Source organism: Amblyomma americanum, chromosome 10, assembly GCF_052857255.1.
Source record: "Amblyomma americanum isolate KBUSLIRL-KWMA chromosome 10, ASM5285725v1, whole genome shotgun sequence".
Classification (NCBI taxonomy): Eukaryota; Metazoa; Arthropoda; class Arachnida; order Ixodida; family Ixodidae; genus Amblyomma; species Amblyomma americanum.
Window position 1 is genome coordinate 43,356,824 of NC_135506.1, and position 19,153 is coordinate 43,375,976.

General features: G+C 46.5%; 2 protein-coding genes across 2 annotated transcripts; one reads left to right on the top strand and one right to left on the bottom strand.

Moving 5' to 3' along the window:
- Window positions 1-5,459: 5,459 nt before the first annotated feature.
- Window positions 5,460-12,112, bottom strand: LOC144107386 (WD repeat-containing protein 18). The gene is made up of 3 exons (XM_077640377.1): window positions 11,754-12,112; window positions 7,187-7,582; window positions 5,460-6,093 (listed from the first exon to the last, which is right to left on the bottom strand). The coding sequence occupies exons 1-3, from the start codon at window positions 12,069-12,071 to the stop codon at window positions 5,503-5,505; spliced, it is 1,305 nt and encodes a 434-aa protein (XP_077496503.1). The 5' UTR covers window positions 12,072-12,112; the 3' UTR covers window positions 5,460-5,502.
- A 285-nt stretch (window positions 12,113-12,397) lies between these two features.
- On the top strand, window positions 12,398-18,904 carry nmdyn-D6 (nucleoside diphosphate kinase 6). The gene is made up of 6 exons (XM_077640378.1): window positions 12,398-12,604; window positions 12,818-12,920; window positions 15,013-15,052; window positions 15,147-15,230; window positions 15,579-15,655; window positions 16,637-18,904. The coding sequence occupies exons 1-6, from the start codon at window positions 12,527-12,529 to the stop codon at window positions 16,804-16,806; spliced, it is 552 nt and encodes a 183-aa protein (XP_077496504.1). The 5' UTR covers window positions 12,398-12,526; the 3' UTR covers window positions 16,807-18,904.
- Window positions 18,905-19,153: the final 249 nt, after the last annotated feature.

Sequence of the window (19,153 nt, forward strand, 5' to 3'; positions counted from 1 at the left end):
ACGGAGTGCGAAAAAAAATATAAACGCAGGCAATTGGCCCGCGCCAGAGATATACTCTAGGTCACGAAGGATTAAAAATAGCCCTGAAATTACTCTCTATCGGGAGTCGCTAACTACATTTGTTCGTTTCCAGAAGACTATCACAGGAGTAGTTTTGTCGCTGGTACCTTTGCCCACAAGATACCGTATTTCTGCCAACAAAATTGCGCATTGTGTGTGCTCACCTTGGTGTGTGTGTTTTTTTTCGTTTCACATGGTCGACAGTCATCTAATTTCGCCCAAAAAGAACGCAGGTATGCCAGACACTACTTCTCCGCGTCCATCCGGGAACCTGTGCAACACGGCCGCAGGAGCTCAGTGACTCGGAGACGGAACAAAGCGAAGACAGCGATGACTATACTAACGGGAGAGAGGATCGTTTTCGTTAGGGGCCGGCTCCTAACGGAACGAGCAACTGATTGATGGCCCCGTCCCTTTGTTCCCCCGAACGGGCGCCCGTGGTTCTGTCCGAGTGTTTAGGCGCTCGGCTACTGAGCCGGATACCCGGATTCGAACCCGACCGCGGCGGCTGCGTTTCGATGAAGGCCAAACGCAAAGGCGCCCGTGTGCTGGGCGATGTCAGGGCACGTTAAATATCCCCACGTGGTCTAAATTATTCCGGAGCCCTCCACTGCGGCACCTCTTCCTTCCTTTTCTTCTTTCACTCCCTCATTTATCCCTTCCCTTATGGTGCGGCTGGCTCGGGTGTATGTGAAAGTTACTACGCCATTCCCTTTCCTCAAAAACCAATTTTCCAGTTTTGGTCCAACATATATATCACATATCTCGGTGGACACCCGAACAGCGCCATAAGGGAAGGGATAAAGGAGGGAGTGAAAGAAGAAAGAGGTGCCGTAGTGGAGGTCTCCGAAATAATTTCGACCACCTGTGCGCCGACACCGCACCACTTGCTCACCAAATTATTCGCAACTGCGATCCGACTCATCGCTCAATCATATGGGACCCCGGCCACCAAGGCATGCCAGCTGTAACGAAGACGCCCATGAGGCAGCCCGCGCACTTACTTACCGGAACCGCCGCGGTCGGGTTCGAACCCGTGTACTCCGGATCAGTAGCCGAGTGTCTTAACCAATGAGCGAGCCACCGCGGCGGGTACCTTTTGCGTTTCGCCTCCATCGAAACGGTATTGTGTAAATAGTCTGTGTATATTACCTCTCCCTCTATCCTCTCTTCCTGTCCCCTCACATTTAGCCCATTATACTTAGTGGCACGGGCAGGGACACTTTATTTTACTTTTTATATTCGCACAATAATTTGTCCCCTCACCTCTTTCATTTGGTTTCTGCATTCTGCCTACAATCATTTATTTCTGCTGCCCCAGCTTAACCTCAGTATGGAAAAAAAGATGAAAATTGGTTTTTGGGGAAAGGAAATGGCGCAGTATCTGTCTCACATATCGGTGGACACCTGAACCGCGCCGTAAGGGAAGGGATATAGGAGGTAGTGAAAGAAGATGGATGCCATAGTGGAGGGTTTATATCCGCTACACCCAGTGGGCACCTCGCGTAGGTTCGCATATGGCGGCTTCAAACTAAGACCGGCACATAGTAACTGCCGCAGTTCGTCATCGTTAACCTCAGAAACCTTGGTGTGTATTGCTTGTTTTTTAATTTTCTTTTTCATTGTTCCCCGCGTGCGCCAAAGGGCTGCTTCTCTCCATCGCTAGTGTAGTTGGAGCCATCTATGTAAGCTTGTACCCACACTTACCTAAACACGGCCAAGCTCGAGTAGCGGCGGCGGCGCGCGCTTTGATTTAAAAAATACGTTGTAATCAGAGGTCTTAGATCACATCATTTGCGAAACTCCGCTTATTCAAAAAGTGGCTAGTTTCAGTAGCCACTTTCGGGGTTCTTATGGATGGTGGCGCCATATGGGAGCTGCTATTGCCATATGCCGCCATCGTCTGCTGAAAAGCATTTTTTTTGCTTTTTATTTTAAATTATCTGTCGGACTGTTACATCTATAGATTGTAATCGGACTATTTTTTTCTGTTAATGGCCAATGCTGATAATTGTAAATTATATTAGAAATATGCCTAAAATAATGAATATTACCAATGTACCACTTATTAGGAGAAAGGTATTAACTACAGAAGAAATGGCGTGTTCCGGCTCTGCAGCTTTCGCTGGATTACGGAGAAAAGTTGTCGCGGAGTGTAGTGCTGACCAATCATTGCAGCCAAAGCAAGTGTTAGCTAAGTATCGTCGATGCTCGGGCGGAATGATGAGCAACACTACTACACAGTGATGCTGTTTCTTCTTCCTATTCTTTAGCAGGAGTATGCAGTTTGCACTGCCATCAACACACGTCTTTTGTGGCACTACTCCCAGAGTGTGTGCTTCGATTTTCCTGCAAAAATAAAATTCAGAGATTTTCTCTGGCTGCAGAAGTTAAGCACTTTGGATCCATGTAAATTGTCTATTGCTATTGTCCGTTGCCAAAAACTTTACATCAGTTTTTACTGGCCACCGCACTGCAGTAGCTGAATAGTTATTTAGCAAACTTAAGTAATTAGCTCATTAGTGCTTCATCTCCCAATCACGGGCTCGCAACAAGTTTCCAAAGAGGTTTTTTTTCTTCTTATCCTCAAGTGTCGCAGTTTCAGGAATTCATTGTCCTCAATATAATGCTGCGAATGCAGGCAGTTGCGTAGGTAATGCGGATGGTTATCACGAGAAGTGCTGAGGGTATTGTTGGCCATCAACTGTCGTACTCTTACCAATACAACGGAGCACTGCAAGTGTTTACCCTCGTGTGTATATGCTTTCACATGTCGCATTTCACGCGCAAACGCACGTAGGTCCTGTCCGGATAGCCAAGCCTGCTCGAAACGCAGCCGCCGTATGTAGGCGGACCGCAAGCAAGGGTCCATCAAATGGTAGACGGAAGACGTCTACCTGGAGACAGCCTTCGAACTACTGCGCCTCATCTATAATCCAAGCCGGTGGGAACGCACGATCCCTACAGGAATGTCCGAAACGCCCCCTGCTGTAGCGAACATTTATCCTAGCCTGACTAAATGTATCTAGTACCAGAACAAACCTTTAGGGGATGATAGCTACAAGCTGTTCCCAGTATCTCTGGAGCATACTCATACATGGTCAACCTGTCGGGAAAGCATTAAAATGGTCAACCTGTCGGGAAAGCATTAAAGCAATTGCATCAGCTTGAAAGGATGCTCAAAGACATTTAAGTCTCGTATAACTCCAGCCATTAAATGAAAAGAGTAGAACTAGCTGCTATCGGATTTTATACTTAGCGCGGACCTACATATTAAGGAAAATTTTTAAATTTTAAATGTGAAAAATATGGTTTGAAATTCCTGCTGTATTCAGTCTACCTGCTTTGTTTTCAAATCTATAAGTGTTTAGCCTTCTTTAATTATTGTGCTGAATAATTTGCCTTACATGATTTTGTACTGCAGCTCCTGCATGGGCTTCATGGCAGTAGATAAATAAGTAATTAAATAAAATTTCCTACTTTTACAATGGCTTTTGTTCACCGACAAACTACTGCACGACTAGTTGGCTAACAGGCTACGACTAAACAGCCAAGTGACACCAACTGACAAGATTACTGTGCAACGTCTTTTCGATGACCGCATGATTTTTACTGTCGCCGTTTGTTTGGAAAACCGCGAAAAGCACTCGATGGCTAGTAGCCGGTCCAAAACAACCCCTGTGAGTCGGAATAACCGACGCCCTGGTCTGCAGTCGGTACGGACTGCGGAAGTGGGTGTCATGGAGGGGCCCCAGGTAGCTAACCCTGTCGTAGGTTTTCCTGTCTCCGGCGGTCGGAGCCCGTTGCGTTTGGTAGGTGGTCAGGCATCCCGTGAGTGGGTCCCGCACCATTGGGCAATCTCGACACCCTCCCTGTCCTGGCCAGGCAGGCCAGTAATGGAATATCGACATTCAAAGGATCTGAACGAAAAACTCACTGTCCCCATTCCCATCCCAAGTCCCATAACCCTTTTATCCAACCGCTTCAGCTACTTCCCAGGGGAGTCTCCCGGGGCCACTCCACCAGCTGTGGGTCGCTATAGTAGCATTCCCTTACCGATTTCTTCCCACCTTCAAGTCGCAAAATTTCTATTGCCTCAGGGCCACATCTTTTATATAACAATTGGGATTACACCCGCGATACAGTAGTGGTACGGGAGAGGCCATCATTTTTTATTCACTTTTATTGCTTCGACTTATATTCTGTGTCTCTCTGTCATCGTTTGGTGTTTTCTGCAATTCAGCATCTCTCTTCTAGGGCTCAGGCTTTCCGCTGTAAACGTCAAGCCTGGTTTGATGGGTTTCAAATTTGTGCTCCATCCTTCTTATTGTGCCACAGAGAGACATATTTTTCAGGAATAATTGAGTCTAGTGAAGGGGTTGTATGAGAAAATGAATTCCCACCGAGTAACTGACATAACGCAGTCCAGTGTTGCCGAACGCTTGGTCTCTTCTTGGGCCAGCGCCTTCCGTCTTGAAGTGTCCCCATAATTTAGGTATCCCAAAAGAAAGTGCACTCTTAGACGACTAGTTAGTGAAAGCTATGAGCTTCGGAGATAAAATTTTGAGCTCATAAACTCATTCTCACTTAAATAAAGCGCTTTGACAAGCGCAGCATCACCACTGTGGTAATTAGCCCCCCACTTCAGCAGTGGCATCATCCTCTACATTGCACCTAGTGCCCTCCGCATCCCTCTAGTGATGTCAATGCTAGTAGGCGGAGCATCTGCCAATAGTCCACTGTAAGGCTAATCCCACCTGTACATTCACTCCATTTCCACCACCACCACCACTGGTGATGAATGCATGTTTTGAAGACTGGACACAAAGTACTCTCTCTCTCTCTCCAGCTGTGCACAAATGAATGGCAAACCACCACAGGCACCCACATGCAGTTAAATTTTGTATGTACACCTCACATTATTCAGCTCCGGCATGTAGGTTAGGAGAATAGGACCAGCTTTGGCATCGTGCTTGCCACGTGGTATGCACGTCTCATCATATGTGTGGACAGACGGCGACTGCTGCCACTTATGGCTGAAATAGTTAACCTCTTCTAATGCCAAGACGCAGCAGTGTAACATGCGCACCCATGGAAATACAAGTGGAAGGCACTGGCTGCGCTGGCTATTTTATAACACTGCAATTGTCACTACACACTCACATAGCACTTGTACATGAACAAGCGGTGAGGCAGTTACTTAACATAGGTAAAAACAGAACTAGTCTGTTTCCTTTGCAATCTGAAGGTCAGACAAGCTGGAGGTGCAGCCATTAATGTGACAGCAGCTTTCTATGCACATATGGTCAAAACACAGTATGGCTCCACTGCAAAATAAGGCATTAATAACAAAGCAAACCCTCAGCAACTGTTTACAATGAAATGTAGCCAAGACCACATGTAATCACTGAAAACATGTACCAGTTTTTTATTCCCCACCATTCACATGGATGACATGTCGCTCCCTGCCCCGTGCTGCCTGAGGATGAAGTTCCAGGAATAACTGTACAGTTGCTTGTTCACCTGCTTGAGCAAAGCCACCTGCTTGCTCAGGTCCTGCCCCTGATTGAAACTGGCCCCTTCTTCTTCATCATCAGCCTCTTCCGCACCCGCGGCTGAAGGCATGGTCAGCAAGTCAGCCCAGTCCGCAGGCGGCAGCGCGCCCTGGAGCATGTTATCCTGGCACTCGCTCACAAGGCCAGAGTCCAGGCAGACAGGAACTCCGTTTTCATCTTTAGCAGCCTGTGTGGTACGCTTGAAGATGCCAAGCGGAAGCGTCGGGGGAAGGGGCTGCATTGAGGTGAGGACCAGGGGTGTGGGCACGACCAGGACATTGTTGACAGCTCCCTTGTGGTGCAAGGTGTGGATGCACTGCCTGGACGCAACGTCCCAAACACGTGCTGTGCAGTCGTCGCTGCCTGACACGAGCAGCTGTCCATCCAGTGACACTGACAGGCACGTCACCTTTAAATCATGGCCGACAAACATTGCATCCGATGGCTTTTCGCCTGTGTTCAACTTGTACAAGGCCACCTGAAAACATGAAGTTGCAAACACAATCTCAATGAAAGTGTTGGGTGGAACAACACTTAAAATGAATTCTAGAGACTGTTCTTAAAGGGTATTCCCCACATAAGGCACAGAAAACTTCCAAGGGCAGGGGCCAAATTATTTAGGCACAGTGCACAGTCTTCTTTATCGAACATCAGAGGTGAGGGAACAGACTTTAAAATTTCTCAACAGTTTCCAAAGTATGGGCTCTCATCAAACATCTAAGGACAGGCTCCCTGCTTTATGTTCAAAAGTTAGCCTTGGGTATTCCAAACTCGCATCTTAACATGGTCCAGAATGAAAGAATTATTGTGCACATGAAAAATAGCAAGTTTTCAATGCTATGATCAAGCAATCACAAGCAAACCGTCAAGAAAAAAAGAAACTGCATCAAAGTATGTCGCTGAGCGTATAGTGACTGAGTGTATTGAATGAAAATAAAATGCAAAAAGACAACAAAAAGGGGGAAGAAATGAGAAACGCGAGTGATATCTATCAACTCTACTGTTTCGGTTGCGCCTCCAGCTCACTGCGCAAGCAAATGTGCACCGCAGCGGGCCTTCAGTTTCAGCCGATATTTATGTTGCACAGTCTACCCAGTGCCTGCCGGGCAATGTTCATCCCGCAGCACTCCGATACCTGTGCTGTGCATGAGTAGTACAGTGGAATCTTGTTCAAACTCGCTTAATTCAAACTGATGCCTTGGTCTGGCCAACATCAAGTGCATGAAAATGACTCCCCTTATTTTAAGCACAGAAAAAATCGAGCAAATTTTTGGTCCATTCTGAGTTTAAACTATCAAGTGTCAACTGTCCTTCAAGCATCCAGCATTCCTGAGAGATCCTTCACAACCAGATAGTTGCAAGCTAGCTAGTTCTGCATTAATAAATGAGGACACAGAGGGACACAAAGGCAGATGCAACAGACTGATATAAACACCAAAATGTTGAAAGGCGAGAGTAATGCTTGTGGTTCTAGCTGCTTTTTGTGCCTATCTACTAGATGCACTAAGGTACATCCTCTTCTGACTGTCACACTGATGTCCATGCACAATTAAGATGTGATGAACATTCACCTCAAATATCTTCCCTGTGCTGGCACCAGCAAAGATGTGGTCTTCGGCCGGGTCTGTAACAATTGCCGTCAGCGCAGCATCAAGCACCACAGTGGCCAGGAGCTCGCCCCTGTCGAGCGAAAAGACGCGGCATGTCTGGTCAGCCGAGCAGGTGTAGCAGCGTGAGCGGCCGACACCAAGGTGGACGTCAGTCACGTTGTAGCTGTGCTGGGACCAAGTATGCACTGGCTCTGCGGGACTCTGTGTGGTGGAATTGGCAGCCTCGGCCAGATCCCAGACTAATACTTGACCGTCAGTCGATGCCGACACAAATAGGCCGCCATCGTCCACGAAACGCAGGCAGGTGATCGTGTTGAAGTGGCAGCTGAGCACAGCAAGGAGGTCGCCCGATGAAACCTGGACCAAAAAACAATCATCACTAGGTTGCCACTGCACTAGGAGGTACCAGTGGCATCAAAAGTAAGCGGAGCATGGCTTTGTATTTTATAGGCGTTAGAAAACGGGGCACTGACATGTTCGTAGATAGGCATGGTACACTAGTTCGATTCCACATGGTCATGTCAGTGCACTCTGACGTCAGAACTGCATTCCCATTGCATGGATAGAAACTGCCACTAGAGAAGTGCGAGAGCCCATTAGAGAATCACGAGATACCGTCTCGCCAGCTGCTCCCAAAGCCAAAATTTACACATGGAGAGGTTGCTGTGCCGAGTGAGTTACAAAGAAATTACTGTATTAAAAGATAAGAAAATAGTAAAAATAATTATGCGAAGCAACATATTTTTACTTATTTTTTCTGCAGAAAGAAAAAACACTAATAAACACAAGTTCTAAACTTTTACAGTGCATTTGCACGTGCAAAGTCCTGGTATCCGTTTAAGTGAATCATGTCGTACAAACCCTTCCAGTGTGTTAGGCAGAAGCTTCATGACCTGTGGAAATGTGTATGAACACACAACGATAACAAACATTGCCACCGGAATGCACAGCGGAACGAAGCCGCAGATATCCTCAGCATGTTTCAGGCCGAGTCACGGGCCCACCACCTTGGGCGCATTTGACAGGTGGCAAGCCCTCGGTAACGGCCGAAGTCTCTATTGCAAAGGTTTGAAGAGACTCAGAAAATGTGGTCAGAAACACCGGGTGTCCTGTCCTTGGCAAGTTCACAAGACGCAACAAAAAAACTGCTGGGTATGATTGCGAGAATCCGAGCGACTTACGCCTCGTTCGAGAACTGTCATCTTATCGAGGAAATGTAGTTCAGTAGTGTGGCTTTGTGGGCTTGTTGGTTCGTAGTCTTTTTTGAAAAACACTGTAGCGCAGCAGAAGACAGAAACGAACACCGCAGGCGCTGTTTCTTTTCTCCGTGTTTTCGCCTTCTGCTGCGCTACAGTGTTTTTCAAGTTAATTGAGGAAAGTTAGCTCTGTTAGTGGAACGGTAGCAAAACCACTAACTGGACGGGCACCGTCAATAAGCACGCGCATAGAAAATAACGGCGGAGCAGCTTTCGACCACATGCCAGGTACCTCGACAGCTGTATGCGTAATGGGCGCTCCTACACATTAGCAAGAAAATGCTAGGTGTTGTGTCCTGAGTTTCAGTTTGGTTCTAATTGGATTGGATTTGGCCTTGTTTATGCGCATCTGTACTTCAGTAGTTACTAAGATTATCATGTGATTGTTTTATATAAAAATCCATCCCGCCATGAATAAAACATCACTCCTCACGTTACGCTGTCTCGACTCACTTCTTGAGGCCGTCCAGGCCAACACCACATTGGCGTCGAGGATGGGATTCGTTAGACCCATTGGCCCAGCGTAAGTTGGCTGTCACGAGTTCGTTCAAAAGTAATGCGACAACGTCCTGGCGTCTTCAATTCTTTTCTATGCATAAATAGTTAAAGTAACAGTCCACGGCCTATTTCCGGTGGCAAATTCAACTGCTTCTTAATCGGAGGACTTCGGCATCTACTTGCCTCCTCCTACGTCATCGAGACCAGGCTGCTGCCAAGGAGCCGCGTTCGCCCAGAGCACTCAGGCTATGGAAAGCGAGTGAGTGCGTTCATCACCGGCGTTTCTTAGATGCATGTAAGAGCGTTCTTGTCAAAATGAGCGAGGTTATGTTTTGAGAAGCCTCGAGTTCGGCCGGTTGAGGAGGACGCTAAGCCTAGCGGACCTACGCAGTTGTGAACATGTGAGCAATTGAAGAAAATAGGCAAGGGCCGTTTGTATCTCTAAGAAGAAGGAATAGTACAAATTATCACATTTTCAAGGACATTCATTTAAGACTGGTTAATGTCGCCGCATACATCTATATCGAGTTAGACGGAGGAAGCCGAGAGGACGTTACTGCAACTGCATGTAACCTGTTGCTGCACAGACGAGAAGAAATACCGTTGGCCGTCATTTTCTGTAACCGGCAATCGCGAAGAGCGGGAGGCTGCCAACTTTCATATTCAGTATTCAATGCGGAAGGAATGAAGGATCGCAAGTACACTGTACCAGGTCAGCATTTTCGTTAGCAGCGATTCAGGAGGCCTCTGTTGTTTCGTATCCGGCCAATGAGAGACCGGGAGGCCACAGCCATTTTCGTCACCGGCCATTGGAGGAGCCGGGAAGCTGCCGCCATTTTCGTGACCGGCCATTGAGAGACCGGGAGGCTGCTGCCATTTTCATAACCAACTATTGAGGAAGCCAACCGCCATATTGAGTATTGCTTCGGGAGGCCAATGCGTCATTTCTGGCCATGACGCTTGAGAGTTGAATTGAGGAACGGTTGTACTAGAGAAATATAAGCTGTGAACAAGATAATCAACAGGAATTGAAAAAAAAAAAATGTCTAATGCGACCCAAGGATTCCGAACTTCATGCACCAGAGCGTTTCCTTCAGAAACCGGGTCACCCGGCGGTGCCTTGGGCACAATGGGTACAAACATTTGAACTTAATTATAACTTATCTGGGGGGTCTTCAGCATCACCTAAAAGCAAGAAATCACTGTTGATATACAATTTAAGGGACGAAGGGCGCAGAATTTATTGTGCACGCACTACGACGCAACCGGAGATTGTGCCGCTTCCAGCAGCAATGTCCATAAAAACGGGAGATACTGCGCCAGATGTGTATCAGGCTGCAGTAACATTACTCGCCCAAGAGTTTTCTGTGTTGACAAATTTGGTTGTAGAACGACGTAAATTCTACAACCGCGTGCAGCAGCCACATGAGTCGGTCACAGAATTCACAGCCGCACTCCGAGATTTGGCAAATGCGCCCAGTTTTGCGTACCCAGATGAAGCAATGAGAGATAGGTTCGTGACCGGCGTTTCATCGCTACGTGTTCGCGGACACCTTTTGTTTTGTTACAAGGTTCCGATATCTCCTTTGCCACAGCTTCGAATATTGCTCTGCGGTATGAGCAAACGGCTCGCGACGCTCAAGAAGTCGCAGCACCAATGCAGGAAGCAACCTACCCATTGCATCAGGTTCGTTCACAGTGCCAAGCAATGCCATCATTGCCACAAGTTCCTCCATAAGTTCAAGGGGAAGTTTCATCTTTTCATCAAGTTCGTCCCATGTCAATAAACCATGCCTCCGTTTCAGCAACCTTATCCGCAGCATCGCTCCAAACCCAGCACGTGGAAAAAAGCATCAACACCAGGAAAAGGAACAAGAAAATTTAACCTCTGCAGAAAAAAGTAACAGATTCTGACAAAAGGAATTAAAAAACTAAAAGGAGGGGGCCATCTCTTAGCAACAGCAGTGTCACGCAATCATAGCAATAGCAGTCATACATGAGAAGCAAAAGCAGTCAGACAGTAAAAACCAATAACAAATAACAATCGTTTTTGTTATTGGGTTTATCTTTTCAGTGTTTGTTGTTTTTCGATTTCTGACTGCTTTTGCTTCATTTGTTTGACTGCTTTTGCTACGATTGCTTTTTGTTATTGGTTTTTTACTGTCTGACTGCTTTTGCTTCTCATGTATGACTGCTATTGCTACGATTGTGACACTGCTTTTGCTAAGAGATGGCCTCCTCCTTTTAGTTTCTTAATTCATTTTATCAGAATCTGTTACTTTTTTTCTGCAGGGGTTAAACTTTCTTGTTCGTTTTCCTGAAGTGGATGCTTTTTTCTACGTGCTGGGTTCGGAGCGATAATGCCATGTCACATGCTTGAGCTGAGTGTTTAAATATGCCACCTTTCCGCGCAACAAACAGTTGGTAGTGTGCGCATGTGGTGTCTCTTTCTTGTTAGTGCTCTTATTCGCGCCAACGTTCATTTCATCACGCACCAACTCGCCCCTCAGGCCGTTACTCTTATCCGCAGCTTTCTACTACATTTCAAGAGCGGCAATACGCCATGCGTCCTCAAGGTCCACGATTTTCAACACGAACGCAACTTTTCCGACTGTGTTCGGTCAATGAACGTGAACAGAAGCGCAACGCGCAATGTGTTCGGTCACCATAGGCGCTACCATTTTGACAAGCTTCATTGTTTCGCATTGCCACCAGGTAAGTACACAATGTCGCGCACTTCAGAGCATGAATGGGAAATTCAACCGGGAACTCACCTGCCACAAGTAAATCTTCTCCCCTATCCCGGCTACGCAGTGCAGGCCATCCGGAGACGTCGCTAATGCAGAGACCACGCCGGGGCACACCATTTGCTTCTGAACCTGGTCGCGGCGTTGGAGCGACCACACTCGCAGCAGCGGCTTGTCTTGCTGTGCGCTGATGACGTAGTCCGAGCCCAAGAGGCATAGTGTTTTCGATTTGCTGATTCCTCCCTTGTACTGGGCCAGCACAGAACCCGACACAATATCCCAAACACAGGCGTTCCACAGCTGCCCGGCGCCGTCACTCGTGAAAATGCATTCAAACGACGCCATTTCTTTGCCGCAACTGTACCACTGTACCCCACGACCGGCTTTATTACTTGGTGCTGTACCCTCACAAAGGTTCCCTGAATCGCCAGAGCCGTTCATCAGATGAAAGAGTTAAAATGCACGATAGGGGTCGCAACTAACGCGTCGGCGGTAACTACTCTGCGCGGCGACAACTGTCGTCTGCTCATTTGGTTAACGATAGAGGCGGAGCCTTAGCAAAGCCATTAAGAACGGGAAACTTGTATGTCTGACGTCGTTCCGGTGAGGAAAAGCGCCGCGACCGCGCCGTGACAGCCGGCACGTCGCGCGCCAAAGCTGAGGAGGCCGGTAGGTAGCCTCTGTCGTTGTACTAACACGTGCCCGACGCCACGCCGCGCACGTGCCCACTGTTCCCTTTCACGGCGCGCGCTCTTCGCCGATTAGAGTCAGGGGGTCGCCACTGTCACATCAACACAGCCATGTGCATCACGCGGAGGCTGCAGCTGACGCTAGCGATACTCAAGCCCGATGTGTGCAAAATCCCCATGAAACTCGAGGTAAGACGGCAACCGCGGACCGCAGGAGCTTTAATTGACCGTTCCTGTTTTCGAGGAAGTGTCCTTGACGCTAGCAATTGGCGCGCTTGATCGACTTGTCGCCGTTCGCGCAGCAGCTGCTCAGTGGAGAAGAGAGCATTGCGGATTTTAATTTTGACGATCGTTTCTTGACGCTGCTCTGTGTGGTTCATTTTCTTTTCTTTTTTTACGCAGGCCGTTCGGCAGGTGATCTTAGAGAACGATTTTATCTTCGTCAAGAGCAAGATGAGCTGCTACACTAGAGAGCAGATGGAAAAGTTCTACGACGAGCATCGTGGTACGTTCGTGATCATCGCTTCATATTATTCGTGTTCTCACTCCAAGCATTGCGAAACTGCCTTTGGCTCTGCTTTTCTTTGCGAGATTTCGATTTTGAGCCGTTGCCCTAGTTACTGAAGAGCAGTTATTTGTGTATCCCAATTAAACGCGGCCTAATTTTGCGATGCCCCGACCGCAGCTGGTTTTGAATGCACTAACAATGTTTTTATTGAAAAAAAAAAAATGAAACAGCAGGAGCCAGCCTACAGCTTGGCGACTCACGGTATACCGCGCTCGAGAGTACTGCTTGTTTTCCTCAGTCTATAATTGCAGCATTAATTACGGCGGAAGCTCGCGGCATTACTTGGCTGTCTCTGTGCTGCCAAAATTCCTCCCAGCGTCGTCTGCTAGCTGGCTTGCGAAAGAAGCAGTGTCACATTCGGTGCGCGGAGCTGGGCGGAAACCAAAGATGTGGGATTCTTCGAGTGCAAAGTCAACGGTCTTCGCCCTATTGCGCGCCGATTCCGCGAGGGAGCTTTTTTTGAACGGTTTTTGTTCTCCCGAAAAGCCGGCAGAACGCGTTATCAGTGAGCTGTATAAAGCTACAGCTGGCGGCTGTTGAACACGTTCCAGGATGACGCGCAAAGGAACGCAGATTGCGGGAGTCCTTTATCGACACCACTCGCGGAGAGATTTCCTCCGAGAATAAACCAGACCACACGTGTTCTCCGAGCGCTTGTTTACACACACTGCCGACGCAACGCGCGCGCTTCTAATCCAGTCTCGAGATAAGTGACGAAAAGGCACACATTCGTCTTCCCACATGATCCCCCCAGTGTCAACACGGGGATGTGTCCGGTTCTACCACTAATGGAACCGCAGGATAAGAGACGAAGACGTGAGACTTTCGCGGTGGGTCGGGCGCGTGATAAAAGTCTTCGCGTCTGCGAAACCGTGTCGCGAGTCACGTCTCACAGATGGAGGTCGATATGTCAACCAAATTGGCGGAGGCATTCGGGTGACAGCTCTCCGCCTTCTATGCATCGTCGAATTGACGTGTACTGTCACAGTGTTGAGTCACCTGCAAGCTCTCAACAGTGCACACATAGAACCCTGGCTTTGCAATCTTTACATCCTCTCAACTTCTGCTGACTTTATAGCAAAGGTAACCAACTGGTACAAGTCAAAAGAAGTTAGGCAGCTATGGACTAAGCTAGCAAGTTTATGAGTTATATATGCTAAGCTTCCAACGGTTTAGAATGGCACCGACTTTGCAGTCATATCATTTTTCTTAATGCTCCCAGCAATTTATTTTTCCCCGAGCTACAAGTATGGAGCTATTCACCAGATTCACGTCACTGATTTGTACATGTGTTGTGCAGGTGTCAAGTACACAGTCAAACGAAAGTTATAACTGCATGTGCAGCTGTAATTCTACTTATAACACTGCGCACATAGGTTGCAGTGGAATTGATTGTGACCAAGCCATTATGACCTGTACTTTACCACTATCTAGTTTTGTCACTATCTTCAATACTTAAAACTGCTATTGCACAATTACTGCACAAATATGTTATGAACAGTGTAGCAAGCAACGAAGCAAAATCTGAATATACTGGCCGATGTTGTATCTCTGATAATTATTTGTGCATAGTTTTAGCATCCAGCTAAAGCAGAGAACAGTCAAACATTACAGCTGTCGAGCTGCTTAATGGCTGAATTAGAAAACATGTATAAGGGTTTGAAGCAGTGCATTAGAGCAAGGAAGGCATCTGTGACTACTGTTATGAAATACAGCTGCGTTTGCACAGTAGCCTAAGCTGGGAAATAGGAGCACTGTTTTTTACACTTCTATATGAGGCCTCTGCTGGTACGGACAATGCTTGTGATTCCACTGTTGAATTTACTGGTACTAATTGCCTATCAATTGGAGTGATATGGCACAATGCTGCTGATGTATCACTCCTATGTATTACAGTTTTAAAGACCCTTAGTAATGCCTTTCTACTATGCAGCTTCAGTTCAAGGCCCACAGACACCAGCCATTCAGTCACAAGTTTTGAAAAATGAATGTTAAATTTGCAGCACACTTTTTCTTTTTCTTTTTTCAGGAAAATTTTTTTTTGAGAGGTTGGCAAGCTTCATGTCAAGGTGAGTCACAAGTGAGCTGTCGGTACAATCTCTGTGCCCTGAAATCATTGGTCATAAACTCATTTCATGCTTTCTTGTCCTGTTGCGCAATTAGTGGGCCACTGTCGGTCCACATCTTGGCAAAGGAAAACGGGATTCGGGAGTGGCGCTCTCTTCTGGGCCCAACCCAAGTGTTCAAGTAAGCAGCAGAGCTTGCCTTTTATTTGATATCTTGAGAGCCCGTTCACTGATCGCTTCTATGCAAGAAGGCAAAGGATGTACATTTTATTAGCTGATGGTTGCACATTAAGGACTGTGAATCATTTAAAAGCTTAGAAATAAACTGCAGAGGCAAATACAATCTAGCTTCTCATTTGACAAATGCAGTCAACTTTATATGGGTCATTGTGAATTTAGCACTGTACTGCAAAAGCACGTAGAGATGCAAAACGTTTTATACAAACGAATTTTTCGCAATGAACGCCACAAATTATTACGGTTATCCTCAGAAGATGCGCATGCATTCACCATGAATTTATATTTTCAGGGCTGTTCACGAAGCTCCCAACTCTATCCGTGCGCGGTTTGGTCTGACAGACACACGGAATGCTGGCCACGGTTCTGGTAAGTGTTGCACAAGCATTTCATGCCTTTGTGAATCCAAGCTGCACCAGTATTTAACATCTCTCTCAACTTTAAGTCATTAAACCTGTGTCATTATATGACAAACAGCAGGCTGCCTGGTTTTTTTTTCTTTCTTATGAGCAGCAAAACATGATCACAAGCATACTATGTGCTTCCATGCTTTGGCTGAAGACATGTGGCCTCAGCATTGAGGCACACTATCCAAGCTTGAAATAACTGTTCAAGAAGATGCCCTAAGCGGGCACAGACACTACAGCAATGAAAGAGTGGCATTCCAGCTTTTGTCACTATTATACTAGTACCGGACACCCTAAAATGGTAGAGGACAAAGTACAGATTGCTGTGTGACTAACCTAGTGGTTCTAGTATATAAATTACTACATAGACGGCAAACGACAACTCGCAACACACTTTTAACAGAGCCAAATTTTAATGAGTGACGCCCATTCACCTTCCCCTGATGGTTGTGCCCATACTCTTAATTCAGTCATTACTTGTCAGTAGTATGTACTAATTATTTATCTCGTTAAAAATTGATCATCAGCTTGCTTTTTCAATTTTCATCAATAGATCTGGTCAGCTTTGGGCCTTCGGCTTTTCATTTTTAACTAGCTACCCCCTTTCATGTTGAATGTAAATGTAGTTATTGGTGTATAGGTACAGCTAAATTCCACACGTTACACTAAAGAACTTCGGTAGTTGGGGAAGTTCTAGAAATCTCATTTTGCCAACCATGGGGCTTTTGGACACTATGTACTGCTTCAGCTGTTCATGACCTTTGCCCCGACCGGACCACCGGCCCAGCTCATTGAATCCTGCGGTCAAGTGACAGGTGGAGCTCTTCACAGCACCGAAGTGTTGTGCCCATTGTAACAAGTGCCACATTGTTTGCCCACCACTTCCGTCCCGTCGCACTCTTCAGACACAACATTGCATATCTTATCATTGCACTGTGCGCAGATTCTGAGGAGTCGGCCAAGCGCGAGATTGGCTTCTTCTTCCCGGAGTTTGACCAGGACATGTGGTACCTCAACGAAGAGCAGCGCTGGCGCCGCGCCAAGCTTGTGTTCGACCTAGAACGGTGCGAGCACACGGTGATCGATGAACAGGAGCAGCAACGTAGCAGTTAAATATTTGTTTTCGCGCAGCAAGTTGTCGGCCGTCCATGCCAAGCACCTTGCTTTTTAACCCGAGTAGTTGTTGGAGATGAAATTTTGTTGCTATTATATTGTTCACCAGCAAACGAAGCTGTGGGTGTTTCCAAGACTGTCAGCTAGCCCACCAGTCCACATGAGGCAACACAAGTGATGTACACCTACTGGCATTGTTGTGTTTTTGCTCAGTGTTGGGGAGGTGTCCATGCAAAACAACCGCACGTGAGCACTGCACTTGTACGAGTTTGCAGACCTTTTGCATGGGCTTCAGTAAGCACTGCCTAATGCCACAAATACGCTTGTTCTTCATGCCTTTGGGCTTTGTCACTGGTTATCCTTTTGATATGACCCATCCTCCCATCCCAATCTCAGATGTAGATTGGGATGGCTGTCAATACAGCATGCGAGTTGGATCGAGAGTCACCACAAGCCAGAAATGCATTTCGTGATACAGATTTAAAGCTGTTCTTGCATTATAAGCCTCGACAGAAGGTTCAGCTATGACAGAATGACAGCTGCATTGAGTAAAGCTGAGATTTGGGCGAGTTGGTAAGCACTGTCCCGCCTTTGTTGCGCTGTTCACCCACCATGACAGCTGCATGTCTCTTCAAGCCTCATTTGGCCACCTCTGTCAGTGACACAGGCATCTGCTGTCGATGAATTATCAGTGTTGTGGAAACGGCGTTGTGTGCCTAAATGATTAATTATATACAGTTGACTCTTGATAATTCAAACCCGAAAGGCACCGAAAATTTGTTTGAACTATGCGGAGACTGAATTAAGGGGAGCCCTTTTAATACATATGATGTCAATGGGACCAAAGCATGAGTTTGAATAAACCAGTTTGAATTAGGTGGGTTTGATGTGACAATAGTCCACCATATCAGGAGTCAACACGGATTTAAGCCGCCGTGGTGGCTGAGTGGTTATGGCTCTCGGCTGCTGGCCCGAAAGATGCGGGTTCGATCCCGGCCGCGGCGGTCGAATTGCGATGGAGGCAAAATTCTAGAGGCCCGTGTACTGTGCGATGTCAGTGCACGTTAAAAAACCCCAGGTGGTCGAAATTTCCGGAGGCCTTCACTACGGCGTCTCTCATAGCCTGAGTCGCTTTGGGACGTTAAACCCCCGTAAACTAAACTCAACACGGATTTCAGATCTGGGCTAAATGATGCTACAAGTTCTGAAAGAGCAAGACATCTGTCCAGAGAAAGCTCCTGAGCAATGAAGCCAACCAAGGCCTTTTATAAGCAAAAGGCCTGGAAAGAATGGAGCAAGTTGCCCAGATGGTAAAATTAAAATGTAGTACTGTACACATTTACTGGAAAACAGCAATTAGTGCAGCAGGAAACCGGTACATACAACAGGGCCATGGGATAGCAATTGGCTGAAAATCTAGAAGCAAGACTTTTGCCGAAGGCTTGTCTCTGACAGCTGTTAACACAGATGCAATTTCTACCTCTCATCTCACAGATTTTGTAGGGACTCTAGATTTCCTCAGTTCCTGTTAAGTGCAAAATTAAAGCTCAATAAATTCTGAGACTAAGCTAGCAAAGTTCCTGCCTTCTGCCATAGCGGGGCAAACATATTTTTCCTTCCTTTTTGTTCCTAGATTAAATACCTTGCATATTTGTTCATATTTTTACTGTTTGCTTCAAGCAATGCCCAGGCACTAAGTACGCAGTGATTTAAGGAGTGGTTAGACACGTTTTAATCTTTTCCATAAATTATGTTATAGCCAACAACTCGAGTTGTTCAATAATCTCGATATTGCTGTTCAAGCTGGAAACTCACATGCCCTAGCAGGATGCACCTGCTGTAGTTCTTTCTGCAATGCAACTTATGTGTCACTGCAGTTCAGTAATGCAGCTGGCAATGAGTTTTTTTTTTTCTACTGCCTTAGGAAGTAGTGTGCGAGGGAGGTGGCATAGCCCTTCGACCTCCCACGCTTGCCTGTGGCACCACATATGGCACAAAAATGTACAACAAATTGTTTATACGATGTATGTACATATATATACACACAAACTGCTTGTATTTTTATGCACTGAAAAATAAAATGAATATTTATTGACAACACTGTGTGTGTAGACTTGTCATGAAACACTGCTACATCCAAAAAACACTCCCTTGCAACGAAGTAAAAGAAGTAATTGAGAAATAACTAACAAGGATACAAGTGTGTTCGCAATGGATGACCATTACTTCACAAAATGGCAAAATTAAGATTGTAGCTTTTCAATGATAGCTACATGAATAGGTAAAGCTGGCGTTGATTCACACATGATGAGGTGATAGGACAGCGTCCACAAATTATCACAAGTTT

What these genes read in the sequence shown, in the direction of transcription:
- nmdyn-D6 (XM_077640378.1), top strand. Translation starts at nt 12,527, where the DNA reads ATGTGCATCACGCGGAGGCTGCAGCTGACGCTAGCGATACTCAAGCCC. An exon ending in GTTCTACGACGAGCATCGTG is followed by an intron (nt 12,921 to 15,012) that starts GTACGTTCGTGA and finishes TTCTTTTTTCAG; the next exon opens with GAAAATTTTTTTTTGAGAGG. An exon ending in GGCCCAACCCAAGTGTTCAA is followed by an intron (nt 15,231 to 15,578) that starts GTAAGCAGCAGA and finishes TTATATTTTCAG; the next exon opens with GGCTGTTCACGAAGCTCCCA.
- LOC144107386 (XM_077640377.1), bottom strand. Translation starts at nt 12,071, where the DNA reads ATGGCGTCGTTTGAATGCATTTTCACGAGTGACGGCGCCGGGCAGCTG. An exon ending in AGAAGATTTACTTGTGGCAG is followed by an intron (nt 7,583 to 11,753) that starts GTGAGTTCCCGG and finishes TTTTTGGTCCAG; the next exon opens with GTTTCATCGGGCGACCTCCT. An exon ending in GCACAGGGAAGATATTTGAG is followed by an intron (nt 6,094 to 7,186) that starts GTGAATGTTCAT and finishes TCATGTTTTCAG; the next exon opens with GTGGCCTTGTACAAGTTGAA.